Source organism: Poecile atricapillus, chromosome 14 (assembly GCF_030490865.1).
Source record: "Poecile atricapillus isolate bPoeAtr1 chromosome 14, bPoeAtr1.hap1, whole genome shotgun sequence".
Taxonomy (NCBI): domain Eukaryota; kingdom Metazoa; phylum Chordata; class Aves; order Passeriformes; family Paridae; genus Poecile; species Poecile atricapillus.
Genome location: NC_081262.1, coordinates 8,063,297 through 8,085,520, shown reverse-complemented (window position 1 = coordinate 8,085,520; position 22,224 = coordinate 8,063,297). Strand labels below are relative to the sequence as shown.

The following is a 22,224-nucleotide window of genomic DNA, read 5'->3' as shown; positions in this document are numbered from 1 at the left end:
TTTGCAGACATAATAAAATTTATTTAAATTCCATGCATTACGGTAGCTACAAGTGTAGTCATATGAAACTGAAGGACAATAACTTCTTCTGTCCATACAATGTAGCTGTAAGTGAAATGAACGGGAGTTCCACAGTTACAAAGAAACAAACAAAACAAACAAAAAAAAAAAATCCCAAAAATGGTAGATCTGTTTCAGTTTTGAGTTTCAATTCAGATACAGTCACTGGACTGTAAACTTTTTGGGGAGAAGATGGGCTTACCAATTTTACAGCTGAGAATGTTTAGTTTAAGATATTCTGAAGAAGATCAGAAGATACCTTTTAATAATTACTACTAATACTCTGAAAAATGAAAAAAATCCCTTAGCCTTCATCCTAATTGTTAGAATCAGGACAGCAATTGCAGACAGTCCATTTTCAAAGTGCAGCTAAATAGGGTTTTATTATGCAGCTCCTTCAAGTTGTACTGAGTAAGCTTTACATTGAACCAGTTTTGCTTTAATTTCTCAAGTAAAACTTCACCGGTCCTCATAAGCTTACATTGCTTTTTGATATGCAAAAATTTACAGACTGTGCTTGATTCTGACCTCCCATATTTCAGTATGTGCAAACTCTTAGGGATTTAAATAGTCTTTCTCCCTCTCGGTTCAGACTGATCTTTAAAACAGCAAGGATTATCCAGCCCTCTAAATTGAAGACAGGGTGAACTGAGTAATTTATGTAACTGGCACTTTTTAATTGGCCCAGTTCTCCCACAAAATGTAGCTCTTATAAATACTAATAGGCACTATTGCCACAGATTTTCTTATTTTTGCAAGTTTCACTGATTTACTTGTTGTTAGCATTTTCTGCAGTTATGAATTTAATAATGCTGAATTTTTATAAAGACACTATATGTAGTTCTAGCCTTCAAAATTGACTTCCTGTATCTAGTAGTAATGTTAGGTCAACCTAAATTTGCTGAAGATATTAACCAATGTAAAGCTAATGAAGGTGCCACATTTGCATGAAAGTTTTTTTAGTTTTCAGAATGCATTCAAGAAATGGAAGGGGCAAAACCTAATTATTTTAATACAAACTTGGTTGAGTGCCCAATTGCCTCATTTAAAACTGTGTGTGGGGAGGCTGAGGAGTTTAGAAAAGTCCAAGTAACCAAGTATCTGGGTTACTGGGAAGTTAAAAAGCTAATGCAACTGTGTTACATCCGGATAAAAAACATTATTCAAAAGCAATTCCAATACCGAAAAAGATTTCAAATTGAATAGTTTATTAACATGGTAGTCATCTTTGTAACATGTGCACACACACTCGCACACTCTGAATGATCTGCCTGGAAAAAGAGATCTTAATATAGATGCTGGGGGAAATTAAACATTAAAAATCCTTTAGATTTTCATAATTATAGGCAATTATGTCCACATCACTTACAAAGCTATTGCCGAATCTTTCCAAGGAAGCAGAATTTGGGAGAAAAAAAAAATTCTTTTTGGGAAAATTCAACAGTGGCATAGCAGAGCTCTCAATATGAGAAAGCTGACATAATGTGGACCTTTGCTGTGAAATTTGTCTTTGCAAAATATGGGGAGAAGTTTATCAATGGGCAGAAAATAAGACGGCGGTGTGAAGTAGGCTTTTGCTGAGTCGATTTTCCTCACAGTATTGTGCGGGGTCATTGAGAAAAATGCTTAGTCCTTCTCTGGAACCAGTTTCAGAACTTTTCCAATTGCAATGGTCTTACCTAAACCAAGGAGACAAACAGCAGAGTTATATTTACTGTGAAAGGAATGTAGACGTCTCCAAGAACATGAAAACTAGAAAATACAGGCTCTCAAGTACTAGAAAACATAGAGAATAAATTATTATGTTGTAGCATTAGTATATTTTAAAAGCATGATAAAATTTCAAAAATAGTAAGACTGCTATTCTGACAGCAAAGAACATAGTGTGGATTGTGGAAAACCTGCTTCTATGCTCACCTAAGGAGAAGGCAAGGCAGAACCACTACCAGATCTGTTTAATGCACTTCAAATAATTTATTTTAAATGCATCCCACAAATCTGTGAGTTTTACCAGGGTGTGCATATTAAAGCCCAACATACAAACCCCCTGATATTTTTCAACTTTAAGTAGTGAAACTATGGTATTCATATTGTAGGTGGATATTCCAGGACACATTAAAAAAGCACTGCTGATTATTTTTCAAATGCAGTCTTTTGTTTCACAACACACATTTCTGTACATTATTCAAATAAAACTGTCTCTCTGTTACTAGCAAGGACTCTGCACAATGTCAACAATTTGCTTAGACTTACATTCCCATTGTTACCCAGAGAGCGATTTCCACTAGATAACAGCATTTTAATACCTCACTGCCATGCAGCTCCAAGTTCAAGTAAGTTTTTGCAGCAGTCAGTACCTGCTGCTGAAGCAGCCTTACCCTCATCCCTTAAAGTGAAGCGACCCATCTGAGGGAAATCTTTGAATGTCTCAAGGCAGATCGTTCCTGCTGTCCTTAAACGGGCAATGCAGACTTGATCTTGTTTCACAAAACGGGGCCGTGTCTTACTTTTTTCTCCTGTTTTTTTGTCTACCAAGCAGATTAAGGCCTGTATACGAGAAAAAAAAAAATAGCCGTGAGCACTAAAATAAGGGTTATTTTTCTTTACAAACAAACAGAATTGGTCTAAGAAAGAATATACTTACAAATTCATGAAAGAGTGCATGATTTATTCAGTCATGTTGTACACCATGTTTTCAGAAGGTTTATGCTAACACTTAGAGCCATTTTTGTTTGTGTTAGGGCACAACCAAGAATTCCATTCAAGCCCGAAGCTTTATTGCTTTAATTGCTCTACAGATGTATGACATGACTGAATTCTTCATCCCAACAACAGGATGTTTTATATTCACATCACAACTTAAAATGACACTTACTGTTATCTCAACTTCTTCAATACAAGTGTGGATGTGCAGCACTGCATTATAACCTGGGCAGATAATGGATTTGTGCTCAATTATCACTATCTGTAAAACAATTCAAAATAAGTGCATTTTTCCTAATTTCAATTATGAAAGAACAGAGAATAATCAATGAAGAACTATATTAAAAAGTCTATTGAACAATATACACACAAATTTTTGTCGAAGAGCCAAAACTTGTAAGTCACTAGTTTATAATATGAAAGTAAAGTAGAACTGGCTTGATGAAGTCTTGCTTTCACCATTTTAAGTATCTAAAACTTCATTGAGAAGTTACATTCAAAACAACTTGTATTTTAAAAACTGAAATTAATGATGCAAGTTTTAAGTGTATGTGTTATTGCCCATTTAGACATATGTCAGTGAATAAGAAATCTGAACTGAAACTTCAAACTACTGAAGTTTTTGATTTGGAAAAACATAAAATATTTCCATGGTTTTTACCCCTCTATACAATTAAATGTTGTTATTCTACCTGGGCGTCAAATGTGCGTCCAGAATGACAAAGGTTGTTGAGATCACAGAGAATAAATCCTGGAAGTATCTCTTCCTCTTCAATTCCCTTCAGTCTGATCTTTAGATTTTCACCTGGGGCTACTGAGTCAGTTTCTACATCATCAGAAAGGATTCCAAGAACTTCCACGTTGTGCTTAAAGGAAATAAATATATAGTTTTGCATTATGAATATTTTAATCTGGTACAAAATAATTGTAACATAACACTATTTCAAGAAATAATTCTATTACAGTTTAAGTTCATTATATTTGATTCTGTCAAGCTTTGGAACATTTAAAATATTTGAATAATGAATTACTAATTCTTGAATTTTTTTAAAAAAGTTTTTTCTTTTTCAAGTATTTTTTCCTGTTTCCCTTTGGGGGAAAGAGGGAAAGAAATAAACGGTTGAGCAGTATTAATCCATAGCAGGTAAAAGGCTTAGTGGGCCACCAGTACAAACATGAAATAAAACCCAGTTGAAGTGTGATGATTTGTAGTCCAGCAACTGGGTTTACTAAGGCAGGAGAACCCAAGTTCTGACTGCTAAGGAGCTACACACACCCTCTGTGTCCCCAGAAACATTACCCCTGAAAACATGAGAGCTTACTTGTGTTCAACGGAACATCTTCTGATTTAAAGTAATGAGTATCATTAAGAACCAAGCTCTTTTTTTATGATAGTAGATTTTTTTAAATATCTAAACCTTACTGTACCTTGTTTGGCATCATCACAAGCTGTTGTCCTTTGCAAATAGAGCCTGACTCCAGCTTCCCAAGGACCACAGTGCCCATGTCCTTCACAGAAAGAAATCATTACAGAGCAACTGAAAACATTTTCCTAAAGAGTCCACTCTATTTATGATTTACCTCTGAGTTTGATTACTTAACTCTATGAATATCTAGCACTGCTAGACTTAGTATTTTGGAAATTGTTCTCATGAAAGATTACAGATTTTAGGAGTTTCATATAATGCCAAAATTATTTACTTCCCCTTCCCTCCTCTATTCTACAGTTGGAAATATAACACTACCAAAGAAAAAAGATACTCTCTAAAAGTACAGTAAATAGTCTATTTACTGCTTTCTGAAAACAGCCTCTTTACACTTTCTATGTTATTATTTTACTCTGTACCTTATATTTATCCACAATTGGCAGCCTGATTGGTCCATCAACTGAACGGTTGAAGTTTGGCAAATTATCCAGGTATGGAATAAATGGTAATCCACTAAAAGAGCAGAAGGAATTTGTTTCAATTTTGTGAGCACCATTTCATTAAAAAAAATTACTCAGAATGGATAAATGCAGTCCAACCAAAAGAATCATTTTCATCTTGTCATTTAGAACAATAACCTCTAAGACAGCTTAAATCTATTTTAACATCCCATCAGTAGTGTCCACTTTACCCCAACCAACATATTAATACCCAGGAAATGCATGTTTTTAAGTTACATTACAGGCATATTTTACACCAATTAATTATTCCTTTGAGACTCATGACAGATGTGTAATATATTCTTAGAAATACAAAACCATAAGCTAGGTCCAAATGTGATTTCCATTAATTCTTTTTAAAGTACACAGAACAATATTGAAAAACATGACATCTACTGAGAGACATGGCTTGTCCCTAATTATAATACAGCTTCAAGCAAACTGTTCACATCAAACAATTACTTATTCTAGCAATGTCAGCTGCAGCATCACTGGCAAATTCAAGTGCTCATAAGGGACTGAACTCACACAGCCAAGGAACACTGCTAATATTCCTAATAATCTTCTGAAGTTTGCAAATGCTTTTCACTGGCATGTTGCATGGCTGTGTTCTTATTGCTCTGGCTGTATTTCCTCAAGCACTTTGGCACACAGCTACAACATACCACGCTCTGCTACCTCCCAGCTTCACTGAAGCATTTACTTTTATTTAAACATAGCAAATATTCAAGTTGCTCAATTTAAGATACATACATATACCAAGGACAGAATTCTGACTGTTCTTTAAGGTTTGCTCCAGTCAGTCCTGAGCAGGGCATGAAATGAATGTCCTTTTTGGGATTGAAGCCAACTTTCTTCAAAAATGGCACCAGTTTCTCTTTACATTCCTCATATCTATTAAAATGACAAGCAGATCAAGGTAAATTCCACTTATTCCAGCATAACATAATTCTGTGCTTTAAAAAACATGCAGACATTTCAGTTCCTTCAGCTAAGTTACTTTGTGAGCAGCAAGCAAGCCTAATGGAAATCTGGAGGCCTATTTGCATCTTCTCCCCAACCTTCCAGCACAGCTCGGTATTGTCTATTCCCCTCATTCCTCTGCTCCATAAAGCACTGCTCTCCATACACTTCAATGACAGGGCCAGGGGAGCAGCAGCACAAGCTGGAACTGCTTAAAGCAAGAGATCCAGGCCAGCACAGCAGGACAGACCATGCAAACAACTCCTGAGGTCATGCTCCAGGCTGGCACTTCCGTGCTGCCTCCTTCTCCTCCAGTTTCTGGAGGTTTCATGCTATTTATTCCTGTCACACCGCCTCCTCTCAGTTTGGGGTGAATTCAGTAATGCCAGAAGGTTAGGGCAGGACCAAGACAGAGAACTGGGCGTGCCTTAGTGAGGCAGGCTGACATTCCCAGGTTGCACAGGCCCTCATGGCTTCCACTAAAACCTCCACAATTCTGGGCAGAACACACAGCAGGGTTCTCTGACAACTCTGGCAAACTCGACTCACTTCCTTTTTTAGACTCAGTATAAAGTTTCCAAGTCAACAATTCAACTATGCTAGAATGCATGGGTTTGTTAGATACGTCTGCATGGATCCAAGCAGTTGACAGTGAATGCTTGAGTACAGAACTTCCAGCTTAATTGAGAGGCACTGTCCTAGACACTGAGCTGCTGGTTTTCCTGCCAGTTTCATAATATCTGCCTTTAGTCCACCAGTCAACTATTCTTTCAGCAACAATGGGATACAAAAATTACGTTACCTAGGAATTATTTTATTGCAGTATCTGTCAATGAAGATTAGTTTTTTAATATTAAACTTACCTTTCATTACTCCAGTTTACAGTTGGATCATCCATTTTATTAATAAGAACTATTAAATGCTTTACACCTGCTGTTTTTGCTAACATGGCATGTTCTCTTGTTTGTCCACCTTTCTCAAATCCAGTTTCAAACTCTCCTTTTCTTGCAGAAATTACCTAATTAAAGATACATATTTTAATAAAAGTTCTACAATTCTCTCAACAGAGCAATCAACAATACTGCCTTATTCAAAAAACTCTGGGTAGTCAGACCTAGTAAAAGCTTTCAAAATGCACTGGTATATCCTCAGTATTACCCATTAGTCTCTGCACTGACATGTAAAAAAAATCACATGACACCTGTGGACAGCTTTAAGAAGCTGCTAAATTATTCCAAAACTCACTCATCTCAGTAAACTTAACATTTAAAAATTCTGCTTGCTGTAAGTAACCAAAAGAATAAAGAAGCAAACAAAAAAATAAAAATCACAAGCTTAATTCCACAGTATATGCAAAATAAAACTATCTGATTTGTCCTTACCAGAACAGCAAGATCAGCTTGAGAAGCCCCACCAATCATATTTGGAACAAAGCTCTTGTGTCCAGGAGCATCTAAAATAGTGAAGTGTTTCTTCTCCGTTTCAAAATAGGCACGACCCACTTCTACTGTTTTACCTTTGTCTCGTTCTTCTTGGTTTGTGTCTAAGGCCCATGAAAGGTACCTAAAAAAATCCCAACCCAATTACTCTACTGTTGTATTAATTATTATTAAATTTATATATAATATTTTAGTCATAAGAGACCTTTATTTTTGCTTAATTATTTTAACCACTTCAGCATTGCTAAACTTAAGTATTTCTAAGACCAACAGTGACTTTGTTTGATTTGTGTACATTGAGCTGCAGAGCCCATTGCCAGTTCTCCTTCACACACCTACAAGGATTCAATTCTAAAAATTCTAATAAACAATTTTAATTTTCTAAGTTCTTCAGCTGTGATCTAACCTCAAGTAATTTAAGGTTTGCCTCAGTCTCAGAAACCTCAGGATCCAATGCAAAACAATTCCTCCTTCTCAGCATAATTAATGAAAACATTAGTTCTAATTTGCATATATCATTACTGAGAATTATTAATTCTCATTTATTTGCACATATTAAGCAGAAGTTAGCTATGAAATACACACCATCTTTATTCACACTATCTTTGATATTTTCATTATATCGACTCTTGTTCCCTCCTAATAATTTTTCCCACTGGCCATCAACAAGTTAGCTTCCAGTTACACAAACTGAAAATTCAAAACAACCCCATTACTTAACTCCTTCAGGTTTTGTGAAAACCGGTGAATATAAAGAAGAAAAAAAAATACTCTTACTAAGGATAAAAACGTGATAATAACTCCATTGAACTGGTTTAACATAGCAATATTTTTCACCATTAACAGCAACTGGTAGACATCCTTAGCTTTTGTTTTGTAGTGACTAGCTAGTGTCTGAAGAGATGCTGCTTGGACAATGGTTGCTTGGTGAAAATAACTATGTCACCCTTTCTATTCCACTCTCTCACACGATTCAGTAAGTTCAGGTCAATGCCCTTCCCCCGAGGACTCCACCGTTGCTCTACCCCTAAGGAAGTCTTTAGCTGCTCCTTTTCCAGAGCCCTTTAAACCCCTATTATCCTCCAGCCCAAAAAGGGAAAGGTTTCAAAAGGGAAATCAATTTTGCAGGAGTTATTTGAAGCAGAATTCAGGCTACTACTTGTGCTGTGTATACATACACTGTCCCCAAAACCCAACCAACCAAAAAACAGCAACAAAACCCAAACCAAATACGAGGCACACAAAAAAAATCCACCCAGGACAAGAGCACCATCTTGCCTGAAGGAAGCCAGGGCTACTGGGACAGAGACTAAAACCAGTTTCATTGCAGTAAAGGGCAAAGTGTGCTACTATCTTCACAAAGTTCATACCATGTTTCTCTGTTTTTTTCTTTAGCTTCTCTTTCATACTTTTCAAGTGTTCTTTTGTCAACCATTCCTGTCAAATACCTAAGAAGAGGGAAAATAAAAGTGAAATTTTACACAAAATAGAAAGGTATTTCCAAATAGTTAACTTGTACAATCCCTAAAGATTATTATGATTGGGGAATAAAAATATTATTTTTTTTTAAATCTTCACAGGAAGGCCAAAGTTTAACCAATGGTATAAAGCAGTTTCAAACTGCATTTTAAAATACAAAGAAAAAGAGCCATGTTCTAAGAAAGGGATTAATTTTTAAAATTTGATAATGTTTGCTTTTGCATAGTTGCTTCTATTAAGTGAAAATCCTATAGCAACAACATTAATGCACGGGAATTAAGAAATTCCAAAGACAATAAGCACCTCAATTGACAGGGATAGAAACATTCTGTTATAAAAGTATTAACATATGCTGGTTAAAGCCACAAAGAAAATATTAATTTTAATTGATGTTTTTTAATTCACAAGAACAGGAAATAAAAAAATTAAAGAGTTTCCTTACATTATTTGTCCTCCAATAGTTGACTTGCCAGCATCTAAAAAAAAATTAATTCAAGTCATCAACAATTTACAATTCTAGAAACAGCAGACCATTACAAACTAAGTCATCTAGTTTATTTCCAAAGCATTTCTGTTTTGAACCATAATCTAAATTTTTGGAAGCATCTTGCATCTTCCCTTGTTCCCATTATAATTTGTTGTCCATTAAATTACACCAAATTTTGAACATGCTGTTTTTATATATATAAATTCAGCATTATCCATAACAAAAACCCCTCACCAAGCAGTGATCCAGCTAAAGCCAGGGTCAAGATCATGGGAAGCTCTTGCAAAATCCCCTTCCCTACTTCCTTTACCCCTACCTTGTGTGGGCTGCTCTTCAATATTGGGATGTACCACTGCCCACAGCCCCTTTAGTTTGTGTGACTCCATTCTGAATTTACCCAAGGACTAAATTACAGTACTTTTAAGGTGATAACTATAGAAATGAAAAGACAGAATTTACTATATAACTTGTGATTCAATAATTCTTCTCTAGTTCTGACACCACCCAAGTTTTTATGAAGCTTGTTGAAACTATTAAATGAAGATATTTTGCTATAAATGCTTCTTTTAACTATGAATTATTCTAATCTACTGTTGTAACCCTACAAATTCTAGTATTTAGAATAGTAATTTTTGAATCTAATAGCAAGAACCCTTTTTATTTAAAATAAGCAGCAAAGAAGCACAATTTTCTGATTTTTTTCTTTAGATCATAAACACAGATGTGTCACTTCAGCATTCAACAGGAGCAGGTACTTGTGAAATCATGAACACAGGCACTGCTGTGTCCAAGAGAACACACTCTAACCTTAGCACTCTACCCCTGAAAGACCTTTAAATTTTTCATTTTCCAGAGCAGCTTCGTTAGAATGAATGCTCCTATGAGCCTCAAGACATGGTGAATACAAAGAATAGCATTAATTTCTAATCCTCTGAATTCTAGATAATACACAACAGACAGATCCAATTACTTCACCTTCACTTACAACTTACCTACATGTCCAATGAATACTACATTTACGTGCTCTTTTTTCGGAGCACCTGGAGGTGCTACAACAGATTTCGGTTTTGGTATTTCCTCCTCCTCTTCCATCATTTCCTGAGCGCTCTCTTCAGAAGGCCCCGCATCCCCTGCAGGACCACCTCCTAGCTCTGCTTCACTGGGTTCTTCTTTGTGGTCCCATGACTCTTCTGGGGACATTTCTGTCTCTCCATTTTCCACTAAAAATGAATCAATTAGATATATTCAAATAGATAAAGAAATTAAAAAGAATTACCTTGGGGAAAAGTCCCTGCCCTAAAGGTGCACTCACAAGGTTTTAACTACCAGGTCTGTTAACATTTTCCTATAGAAAAAGGGACAACTGCTGCTTGTTTCTGAAATTAATACCAGGAGCTTACAAGTTAGTTTGTGAGCTGACAAAAAATCTAGGATACAGAAAGTTTTGTTTTAACAAGGCAACAACTTCACACAGAAAAAGCTAATGTAAGACACTCAGACCAGCCCAGTAATCTGAATCCACAGACACACACTACCAAATGTTTAGAAAGCAAAGGAGAGGGATTATAGTTTAAGTTCACTCATAAGCCATATAAAAACAATGAGAAAGATACAATTTCCATGTTCTGATTGTTCATATTGCTGACCACTTTAAAGTTTTCTGCTAATCACCATTCCACGCATGTTAATGGGGCTATTTTGTAATATGAAATTATTTTTTAATAAATCACAGATCATTTTACAGTAATCCAATTGCAGCTTTCAATGCATACTAGTGTTCAATTACCTGTTTCCTCATCCAAGTATAAAGATACAACAATAACCACTAAGGACTATTTGTAAGTGCAATGGCTCTACTATTTTGTTTGCAGTGGTTCAGTAAAAGCACTGCAGTAGTACATTATAGTACTATCATAGTGAAAAGGAACAATTCTCATCTTACCAACAGATTCTGAAATTTCCATGTTAACAGCAGCATTTGAACCTAGGAGGAAAAAAGGGGGAAAAATTTAGCATTGAAGACACATTCACCATGACAGTAATCAAGAACAAAGAAAACTGAGTGATTAAATTAATAAAAGGATAGTTCAGATGCTTTGGCACTTGCCAGCGCTTTTCAATATACAGGTTCATTTTGAAAATTCTCTTCATGCTAGTTTTATGATCTTCCATAATCCACTTTATGAGCCTTTCTCAACTGCCTATAAAACTGTAAATAACTACAGATAATCACATTGCCTTACAAGAGTAGTATGAGGATAATGAAGATTGGAAAAGGTTCATAGAGATTTAAAAGAGATTATTTGCAGTATTTTTAAAAGAATCATGTTATGAAGATCACAAAAACAACTACCTTCACAAGAGGCTGTCTGCTCCTCTGGAGAAGGCTCTACAGGTACACCTGCAGAGAAAAATAAAGTTTATTTTTTAAAGTATAATGATATGACCAATTTCCAAACTTTGCCAAAAAAGACCATCTCCCAACTTGATTGCAAGAAGTGTATGGAAAGAATAACTTCCCTCCCCACCAAGTGGTACTAAACACAGCCTCCAAGCACAAATACTTCTAAAGAATACTGCCTAAACATGGTGAAAAGAATATACCACTTCTAAAAACAACCCATTTTTTCCCTCTGCATGGAAAGATACACTCAAAGCAAGCAATTTTTCTATACATAGTATTTTACCTGCCCATCTTTTTTGAGCACACTGGCTATACTGGCTATCGGTAAGTGTTAGTGTCTAACTGGTGTTTAAAAACACCAAAGCAGTTTCATTGTATCCAAAAAACCAATGTGGTGTCACAACTGCAGGGAAAGGGTCTGCCAGCTGCTGCTTACAGCCATGTCTACACTGCTCTTGTGCCTCACTTCCACTAAATGTTGAGTAGAAAATAGAAACAAGCTATTAAAAACAAATTCTTAACATCTTCTGTAGTTATTAGGGTCAAGAGATGATAAACTCATTCAGATGTCTGGTATGTTTGCCAGTCCTCTTAAACACCACAGCACAGTCCCATTACGTGGAAGGCAATCTCATCGGTCACATGCATCTATCAAAGCCACAAGTACGGTTTTTTTTGATAAATTACTCAACCCTCTCATGCACTAAACCATGCCACTACATTTTATGCCAAGGTGTAACTAATTATTAAACCTACTAGGAGTGATACACTCCAATTAACACACCACTCAGTGTTTTGGGACGTTATGTCACATGATCAAGAGGCCTTCTATAACTACCCCTAAAACCTTAACCTATTTAGTTCTCTCTTGGTATAACTTCATAATGCTTTGAAACAAGTTCATTATCTTTTTTTTCAGCTACATACAAAATTCATACCCTCTGTTTAGCTGTACTCCAGCTCTCCTGCAACTGAATTCTAAACACAGATCTTAAAGCATCACTTGCTCTATACGCATGATGGGACCTAAAGATGAAACAAATCCCCTCAAAAGAACAAAACCATACAGAGAAGGACCCGATTCTAAGCCTCTTTGCTTTCGCACTGTTTGCGTATTTGCTGCAGACTTCTCTAAAGTGGAGCAGCGCCGGGAGAGCTGGCAGGGGGCCAGAGGACAGGGCTTTGCAGGCAGGGTGAATGTGGGTCACAGCACAACATCCAGTGGCCAGCAGCAAGACAGGGAGGGGGCACTGCAATGCCCGGCTGAAACCATTCCCTGCACTCCTGTGTTGGATCAGACATGAGCTACACTCCCGAAAACAAATCAACCAGGTAATAAGAGAATGATTTAATATAGTCAGTAAAAGCATAGGAATAGAATACCCTTAGACCCTTTTAAAGAAATGATCTATCACTGCCATTTGGCAGCTGGAAAAGACTCAAATCAGCCCATTTTTGAGTGTGGTAAGCAGGTGGCACAAAATTTAGATGTGAACCTAAAGCCTCCATTTTGTAGCACATCAGAAGATTGTTGGTTATTTCACACATACTGTGGTTAGGATGCATAAATATTTTAATTACAAGATTATTTCAACAAGCTTTTGATTTCACTTCAGAAGTCTGTCTATAATAAAAAATGTATCAAATGGCAGTATTAATGCACTTGCCTTGAAACAGAAGTTTTACCAGTGGTTGGTGAGCTAGTTAATTTCTTAGAAATATATTGTCAATCAACAGCATTTATATAAACTCAGTTTTTACTTTCTGGTCTATAATACAGCAGGTATGCATACAGGAAAAACGTTTCTCCACAACTAACAAAGAGGAAGTAGGAAAAAAAGGTCCCTCTGTACAGGTCTAGCACACAGGAGTCAATAAGATAGCTTGTGCATGGATGCTAAAGAGTACTAGTACCACACAACCAGGGGGCAACAGATATTCAGCAATAACCACAACCATTTATTACACTCTGGTCACTTTGGTACAGAAGTGGTAGACATGCTTTGGAAGAGGACACTGAATTATATGAAACATATACTGTTTCTTCAAAGCAGAAATAAACAAACCACTCACTAAAAAACAATTGTTAAGAAACCAAGTAAATAAATAAAAAACCTTAATTTCAAAACTAACGTGCTCTAAGTGACAAAAATAAACACGCTCCAGAGTAATTGTTTACTTCTGTTAAACAATTTCAGGTTATGTCAGACACTGCTACATTTCAGACAAAGGCTCAGTTTTACCATTGACTCTATGTGGAAGTGAACAGATTGCCTGAAATGTACCTTAATACCATCACCTGAAAAGGACAAAATCCTACTGCTTCCTTAGACCACAGGGCTGCTGCATTTTGATCTGTCACATCCTCTCACTTGTGAGGATCATTCAGACAGGAATCTTTCACATGAGAGGGATTCAAAACACACTTTGGAGGAAATCTGGTTTTAAAGTCAGCATGTGCCTTAAGCGACACCAATTTTTTAATGCCTCAAATTATTGGATTTACACATGATAAGCAACTGCTGGATTTTACACCTAACCATACTCCATCTCTCCTTCAAGCCCTAAGTCAAGAACTGCTGTTGCAACCTTATCCGGTATTATATGGAGTGAGTGGTTTACCTTTAATCCTGCTCAACATCAGACCCTTAGGACATTTTTTGGAATATCTTTGTTGTCACTACCAAAGGCAAAAATGAATACAGATGTTGCATTTATCTACTACTGCCATCAGACAGTGACATTATGGAATTCAGAGTCTTGTCTGGAAAAGGTAATTGTGGGAATTTTTAAATACAAAATTCACTGGAAGAGTATGCACACTACCAATACAGAGTCCAAAATTGCACAACTTGTAAAACACGGCGAATGATCTCTTTAAAATACATCTCATGTCCTAAAGAATCCACTCTGCCTACTTCATAGCATTCTACTACAGCTGATGAGTTTGTTGCATATCACACCAAGTTTTGTACTTGTTTGCATTTTTGTTGTACAATAACCAAAGCTGCACAGCTACAACAGGTTTGAAGTTTTCCAGTCTCTGAAAATATTGTTTTAAAAGACTGTAAGCCAGGAACTCTGCAGCATTAACATATTAGAATGCTTGTAGATAAATAATAGAAAATTGCTTCTAAATTTAAATTATATTAGAATTTAGCAACTTTTTCATATATAGAACAGATACAGCTGGCAAAGCAGAAATCAATAGTAGAACAGTGGTTAAAGCGCAGTATTAAAGTCAAACTCAACTGTTAAGCAGTAGTGACAAGCTCCATCTTTACACAACCTCAGTTTACCAGATGCACAGAAAAAGCTGATACAGGTCTCCACAAAAGTAAGAACTGCCCAGTGGTTAACTGGTTAATTCCTCAGCAGCAATTACCTGAACCATAATGCAAATGCCTTCACAGAATTGATGAGAGGCACCACACATTTAGTGCAATACCAGCAGCACTCACAGCTCCAGCCCTCCTGCTCTGCCGCTGGAGTGATAAGAACCCAGACAAGACTGGAACCTGACAACTGAGGTAGACTACAGAGTTAATGAAACTCTGCACCACACAGCAGAGAGATAAAAAAGAAAAAAAAGAGTAAAAAAAATAAAAAAGGCAAATTCAGCCCGAGATAAACATCTTATCTTCAAAACTTAGATGCCTGTATAGCAAATTTGTTATTGCTTCTCTAATACAGGCATCAAGTTCCTTCACGGGAATTCCTGAAGAGTGAAGAAACACATGACACCACCTTAGGATTCCCATCTCCTTTTTGTATGTGTAATTCCAGTATCTGAGTTCAGCACACATTTACACAATAGTCATACAGTCTCAACAGTTTTCATGCATTACATAACAGATGTTTGCCCCCCCCTTTTTTTAAAATGAAAGCATAAAGACAATTACAGCAGAGTAAAAAAATAAGTCTGCATCAAACACACACAGCATGAAAAGCAGAATGAAAGAAACCCCAAGAGATTCTTAGATAACAACAACACACAAAGATTACATCAAGCACAAATAAGTGCTACAGCTAAACAAAGTGCTTTATATTCAATAGTTAGAAATGTACAGAAAGAAAAGGTTTTCAGGAGTTCACTGTAAGGCAGTTGTTTTGAAAGTTAAACCCAAAATTATGTTATTCTCCTCTCTGCCCTGCTTTATAGCCTATTCCCCAGCTTCACCAGTGGACACACCAGTTTTTAAAATGCACCAAAGCAAGAGCAGCTCTAACTCTGTAAAATTCACCAAAAAAAATCAGCACTTGTTTCAAATCCACAGGATTTTATTACACGTTAGCTTAGTAAAAGACCCACCTTCTTCCTTCCCCAGGGAGGACACACCTTAAGTTTATCTTATCTAAACCTGACATGCTTCTTAACAACTAAGTTTAGGAAAGCTTAAACTTTTCAGGGAATATATTAAAACCCTCTTTTGCTTAATACCAAGTATCTGTGCTCAGTTGATCACTTGATTTTTAAGACAGATACCCAAGAAACCAAGCTCAGTATTTCAACACTTCAGGATTCCACTCTGACAAAGATCGCATAACCCAGTATCTTTAGTATAACCCATATTTTTAGTATTGCATCACCTGTTCTAAACTAACTTCTGTATTGAAATACAATCACTGTCATCTTCCCATAGACCTCTTCAAAACACAGTCATTAATTTAATGGACTAAATTATGACTGCTTTATTCCTTTATAATAAAAAACACAAAACCATCTTTCTATCTTGGCTTCATACAATCATCTGCTTCTTTTGTTTGCATATCTCTCATCACAAAACAGGAGAAAAAATGCCAGAATTCCTTAAGTGGAACTGTAAAACCAGATTATAAATAGAATCCAAGAATTATCCCAATTTATTTTTGTGTTCATTTTGATAGAGCAATCAAGTTTTAAGATAACATCATGTTTTCAAACCCATTCAAGCAGTAGCCCAAAGCAGAGTGCAAAACACATGGTCAGCAGCCTGTAGCCCCAAGACAGTTCATGCAGTGCACAGCTGACTGCCAGGGGTTTGTGTGGCTTTCACTGGAGTCATGCAAGGCCACGAGGGTGATGAATTATTCTAACAGGAGCAACACAATCCTGGCCACCTTCCTGGGGACACTTTAGATGTAGATAAAGGACATCTGTGTAACATTGGCACCCTGAGTGCATCACACAGGTATTTTCTATCTGATCACCTGCCAGTGCCAAGACATCCAGCCTTTCTCTGCACTGACTGTTTTAAAAGTGGTTGTGCAGCTCATCTGTTTAGAGAAGCTGATCCAAAAGACTGCTCTAGATAGTCAAGTGCCAACTCAAATCAAGATTTTCAGATAAGAAGAATTTATCCCATATACTGGCTCTGACAATACAACCCTGATTTGCTGCCGTCTGAGCAGTTCAAGTTTGCAGTTCCGAAGGATTAACAGTAGCACTACCAACACCTGTGAGGAAATCATCAGCACATGGTTCCAAGGCTGACAGGAACAATCATGTAACCCCTTCAACACAACAGCTTCTTGAATTGTGGGCTATTAGTCTTAGACAAGCCTTTCTCAGCAAGTTCATATGCAAAGTGAAGTCTGTAGACAACTGCGATGTTACAGAGTCTCAGAGTGTAAAATGAGATAACAGACTGTGGGGAACACAGTGGTACAGATAACTCATCATCCTGCTCTGGAAAGTACAGGTCTCAGAACCGAAGTAGAAGATACTGAAACTCCACCTTTTGTGTTTGACTGACACATGGATGTCCCAGCTGCCACAAGGTCAGAAAAAATGAGGGCAGGGAAAACCAGGAAGAAAAATGCTATATCAGTTTATTTACAGCACTTGAAGGCTGAGGATGTCCAGCTGCTTGAATTCAACTGTTTCAGAAATGACTACTGCAGGCAAGTGAGGATATTTAGGGAGTGAAGCAAACAGGGGCACTGAATCCTAAGCCAGATGTTTGCTTGGCTCAGGATTGTAGGTGCAAGTGGTTTAAACCATAGCCATTAGTAAAGACATTTAGAAATTCATTTGAAGTGGTGAAGAGATCTACCAAATTAAACAGCAGCCCTAATGCCTAGAAAAGGACAAATGCTCTTTCCTTACACCAGCTGCTGTGTGTCACACTTTTTATTCTTATTACTTTCATACTAATGATGCTTTTTCTCTTGCTACTACCACTGCATACTTCAAATCAGGGAACAATTCAGGTTGGAAGGGATCCCAGGAGTTCGGTAGTTTAGTCTCCTGCTCCAAGCATAATCGACAGTGAATACTTAAAAATTATTTCTGAAAAGAAAAACTAACACAAAATATAGTAAAGACCATACAAGGAAGCTGTGATAAATTTTACCAAGAATCCTGTGAGTATTCAAGAACTATGACAAAAATTGAACCACAAAAATGCAGATTGATGCTGCATTTTCAGAAGTGTTTTGATTCTCTCATACCCATTTAAAAAAAAATAGAAATCTTATTAATTGGGCATTGGTGTTAACTATTCCCTCTGAACCATTGCTTGAAACGGAAACAAAGAAAAGGCCACCCAAATGTAATTATCTCCTATATACAACTACAAAATTAATAAAACAGAGTACAAAAAGAAGTCACAGAAGCTAAAGAAGAGTGAAGTTGCAAGGCACAGTTGTGACTATATACATTTAGAGACCTTAACACAATCTGCTGTCATTTCATCAAGTATCACACCTGGCCTTAATTTAGTTGAGCTTGCTAGTCCAGCAATTGCTAGAGAGTCTCCCCAGTACAACGGGTCTGTGACACCCTCCCAGTTCACCTGTCACATAATTGTGCTGCAGCCATGGCTGTGACAGACAGAAACCAAAAAAGTCTTCATTTCTATTTCCAATAGAATCCAACAAAGACAGATTTTACATGAACAAGTTTCACTTGGATATAATTTGATAAAAGCAAGTCCTGACAGCTTCAACATTTAGAACATACTGGTTTTAGTATATTCCTTAGATTCAATAATGTAAATAATATACTTTTCCCATATAATCCAATGATAGTTTCAGAATTGTTTAGGAATTAAATTATCTCTGAGAAGTTATATTGGTGGTAAACATCAGTCAGCTTTCTTCCTAATATACAATTTCCAATCAAAAGAAAGCATGTGTAAACCAGTTTTAAAGTAAGCTATTAAGAATGCAGTTCTCAGGAGTCTCACAGTTTTAGAAAGTTGTCTTCTTATTCCATAAATAGCTTCTGAGAGTGCTCCTTCTGTGCTCTAAACATAAATTACAGGAATTTTATTCAAATTACTAGAAACATTAAGTTAGTGTGCATGAAAGGAAACACTATAACACACTGCAGCCACACAATGGAATCTGTCCTGTGGAATTTTTTATATGCCATGCTGCTACTACACACTTATCCTGATCTATAATGGCCTTTGAATTACTAAGGAATTACGACTTGAACAAAACCTCACCAAGAGAAAGTTCCAAGAAGAAAAAAGCATTACTAGAACTTAACTTTAGGCCGCTGAAATTCCCAAAGTGACAGCAAACTTTTTAGATTTCTTCAGGTTTCGATTAATCAACCCTAATTTAGGTTCTTCCCCACTACAAACCATGTAATGAAGAATGAGTGTCACAGAGCACCTAATTCCCTATGGGAACAAAAGCAAACTGGGTTGCTGAAAAGTAACCTATTCAGCACCATTGTCTAATCACATGTTGTTCTGACTTATTTCCAGAGCAAGCTCCACCTAGTTCTTCCAGCCAGGAAAGTAGTTGTCACCTTATACAAACATCTGCAAGGAGAAGACTGTCAATTACCTTCTGTAACCAAGCACATTGGACCTGGAGGAGTACCTAACAAGCACAGTACTCCAGTTAGGAAAGAAATTGTATTTTTTTTTAACTGCAGACTTTTGTCTGCCTAATTTTAGGGATATTGAAGCTACTTAGAGAAACTCTAAATCCTAAACATTAAAGAAGATAAAGCAATCAAGGTGAATTCAAACTAGGTAGATTATGGCACTAGGTAGCTATGTAGGAAATGTACTCAGCAATGCAGACACAAAGCAAAGCTATCCTGATGACTCCAGATGATCAGGCAGCTTTCAAGTTATCCCTAATATCTGGAAAGAAAAAGCTCATCACAGGCCACAGAAGTAGCAAAAGAGTGGAGAAAAGGAGAGTGAAGAAATAATGAGTAGATAAGGAGATGTAGCTTAAATTCCTACAAAAAAAAAAAACCAAACTATAAAAAGCCTTAGATGAAACCTTACAAAAGCAGCTAGGAGAAAAAAAAAATCAAAATTATTCTAATATTATTCAAAACACTAAGAAAGCTTTCAATCATAGTATTGATTACATAGTTAGAAAAACCCAAACCTTGGATTCAGATTGGAATATTTGCAAAATACAAGAATGGATTTTGAAGATTAGTCAAAGGTGCACCAAAAGTTCTTCACAGCCCCAAGCTACCCAGTCTACCTTTACATCTGAGAACTTTAACATATACATTTATTCTAAATGGAATTCAGGAGTCTGCCCATGGCTTCTCTGAAGTTTATTTTAATGCACTTAGACACTGCTTGCCTGCAGAGTACATAAGCTACAGCTTTTTTTTCTGCTAAAAATCAGGAGTGCTGAACAACTGTAGAGAACGCATAATCTAACCTAAGGAACAGGTTAATATTTTGTTACAAAAATATTAAAGTGTCATATATAAAAGTTACAGATTTTAGTTGTTAACAACTATTAACTTTAGATACTAGGGAGATCAAAACCAATTAATATATTAAGACAAAACACGATAAATAATAAGCCACAACCAATAGGAAATCATGCCAAACATAAACTAACAAGTAGTATCTTTAGTGAAATTAAAATACTAGATAACTACCTGAAACACTAGCTTGTTTCATACTACACCAGTAGAGATAGAAAAAATTATAGGAAAAGTTAGGAAGTCTCAAACTCCTTAGCTATAGAAGTAACACTAAAACACTACCACAAAGTTAAGCAGCATGTCTGATGTTTGCAAGAACCTTCAGTATGGAGCTGGAAATGAAAAAGTAGCTCTCCTTTAATTTCCCATATGCTAAGTACATCTAGTATAAACACTGGCTGCATACACAAAGATCATTTGAAATTAAAAGCAGGGTAAATTTCAGGTTATTCCATTAGCTGAGGCCAGCTGGACAAAACTCCCCTCCCTACTAATCCTTTATCGGCATTATGTTAGGAAAAAAAAAAAAATTACTTGATATAATCTTCAGAAAGGCATTTAAGATACATCCGAGCCACTGGTGGCTGAAGCAGTGCTTTTCTCCCAAGCAACACTAAATTTATTACCTCCAAAATCTTCGACAACTCCTAGAGTATTATATATTATATATGTTACATATATTATATTTATTTTATATATTATAGTAAGAGCAGAGCTATGCGGTTTTTTCTCATGGTGGGTGACCCTTTGCGAACAAAGGTCCCAGCGAAACGCACTGGGGATCCACAGGGAGCCCGAGCACCCCAGTTTCTGCTGCTCCCTGGGCAGAGCACAGCCCGCAGAGCCCCGCAAGCCGCGGCCTCACCCCGCCGGGGCCCCCACGAACTCGGGGGCTGCCCCGGGCTCCGGCAGCGGCTCCCCTGCGGTGCTGCCCGGCCCCGCCACCCCTTCCCAGCCCCTCTCTGCGCGGGGCTCCCCCGGCCGTGCCCCTCCCGCCGGGGAGACCCTCCCGCGGTTCGGACCCTGCTCCCGCTCCGGGCCGTGCCCCCCACGCCCCTGACCCCCGGGCCGCCCCCCAGTCCGACCCGGCTCTTCCCCCGCCCCGCGTGGCCCTTTCCCGGCCGCCGCGGGCCCGGCACCCTCGCCCCGCGTCCTCCCAACATGGCCCCCATCCCTCCCTGCCTCCCTCGCCCTCCGCGGTGCCGGCCCCGCGGTTACCGAGCGGCGGCGGCGGCGGGAGGCCGGGCGGGGGCGAGGGCGGCGGCAGGCCGGGCGCCGGGCCGCCCCGCAGGAAGGACGGCACGAACTCGGCGGCGTGGACGTTGGGCACGAAGGGCTTGGCGTTGACGTTCAGCTGCCGGCTGAAGGCCGCCCCGAGCAGCTCCTGCTGCGCCTCGGCCTCCGCGGCTGGCGGGGCGCAGCCCGGGCCGGCGCCGCTGCCCGGCTCGATGTCCGCCTGGTCCCAGCAGTCGGGAGCCGAGTCGCTACTGCTCCCGCTGCCGCTCCCGTTCGCCTCCATTTTGTTGCGGCCCCACAAGGCTCCGCGGCCCCGAAGCGTCTCCCGGGTGAAGGGGGAGCCGGCGGCGGCACCGACTCAGCACTCGCTCCGCCGATTCCGCGTGTGCTCCGCCGCCCCGACGCGAGCGCAGTGTGGCCTCTCGGGCTGCCGTACCGTCTCCCGGCAGCCTCTCCTACCGCCATCGTAGTAGTTTTTATCTCCCCCGGCCTTCCTCCCGCCGCACGTCCGAGGCGCGGCGCAAGAACTACAATACCCGTCATACCCCGCGCACGCACCCGCGGCCCGCCTCCCGAGGACAGACGGGAAATGGAGTTGCCTGCGTTCCTTGCGCGCTCAGGAACTGCAACTCCCGGCGGCGCCCGCGCGCGCCGTGCGTCCCTGCCGGCCCCGCCCCTTTTTCCAGGGGGATGCGGGACACGGAGTTGGCGCGAACGCCTCAGGCGGGATGGGAACCGCTCGGGTCAGTGCCCAGCGGTGCCAAATCACAGCGAACCCGTCCTGGAGAGCTCCCGGGGAAGCTGTGGGAGCACACGCCCTCCTGCGGGATGCCAGAGGGCTGT

The 22,224-nt window shown here is 38.7% G+C and overlaps 1 protein-coding gene across 2 annotated transcripts; it reads right to left on the bottom strand.

The window, feature by feature from the left end:
• GSPT1 (G1 to S phase transition 1) lies at positions 1–21,867 on the bottom strand. Of its 2 annotated transcripts, XM_058849592.1 has the most exons (15): positions 21,364–21,862; positions 11,412–11,459; positions 11,001–11,042; positions 10,051–10,278; positions 9,014–9,047; positions 8,463–8,540; positions 7,036–7,216; positions 6,517–6,671; positions 5,444–5,584; positions 4,610–4,703; positions 4,192–4,272; positions 3,456–3,629; positions 2,936–3,025; positions 2,439–2,607; positions 1–1,739 (listed from the first exon to the last, which is right to left on the bottom strand). In XM_058849592.1, the coding sequence occupies exons 1-15, from the start codon at positions 21,662–21,664 to the stop codon at positions 1,687–1,689; spliced, it is 1,869 nt and encodes a 622-aa protein (XP_058705575.1). In that variant the 5' UTR covers positions 21,665–21,862; the 3' UTR covers positions 1–1,686. The 2 variants fall into 2 exon arrangements, with proteins under 2 accessions (XP_058705575.1, XP_058705573.1); XM_058849590.1 differs by lacking the exon at positions 1–1,739 and having other exon boundaries at positions 2,353–2,607; positions 21,364–21,867.
• Positions 21,868–22,224: the final 357 nt, after the last annotated feature.

Bases quoted from the DNA above. Each gene is read 5' to 3' on its own strand.
- GSPT1 (XM_058849590.1), bottom strand. From the start codon at position 21,664: ATGGAGGCGAACGGGAGCGGCAGCGGGAGCAGTAGCGACTCGGCTCCC. The intron at 8,541-9,013 runs GTAAGGAAACTC...CCCTCTTCTTAG, and splicing joins ACTATTGGAGGACAAATAAT to GTATTTGACAGGAATGGTTG. The intron at 4,273-4,609 runs GTACAGAGTAAA...CTTTCTGTGAAG, and splicing joins CAATTGTGGATAAATATAAG to GACATGGGCACTGTGGTCCT.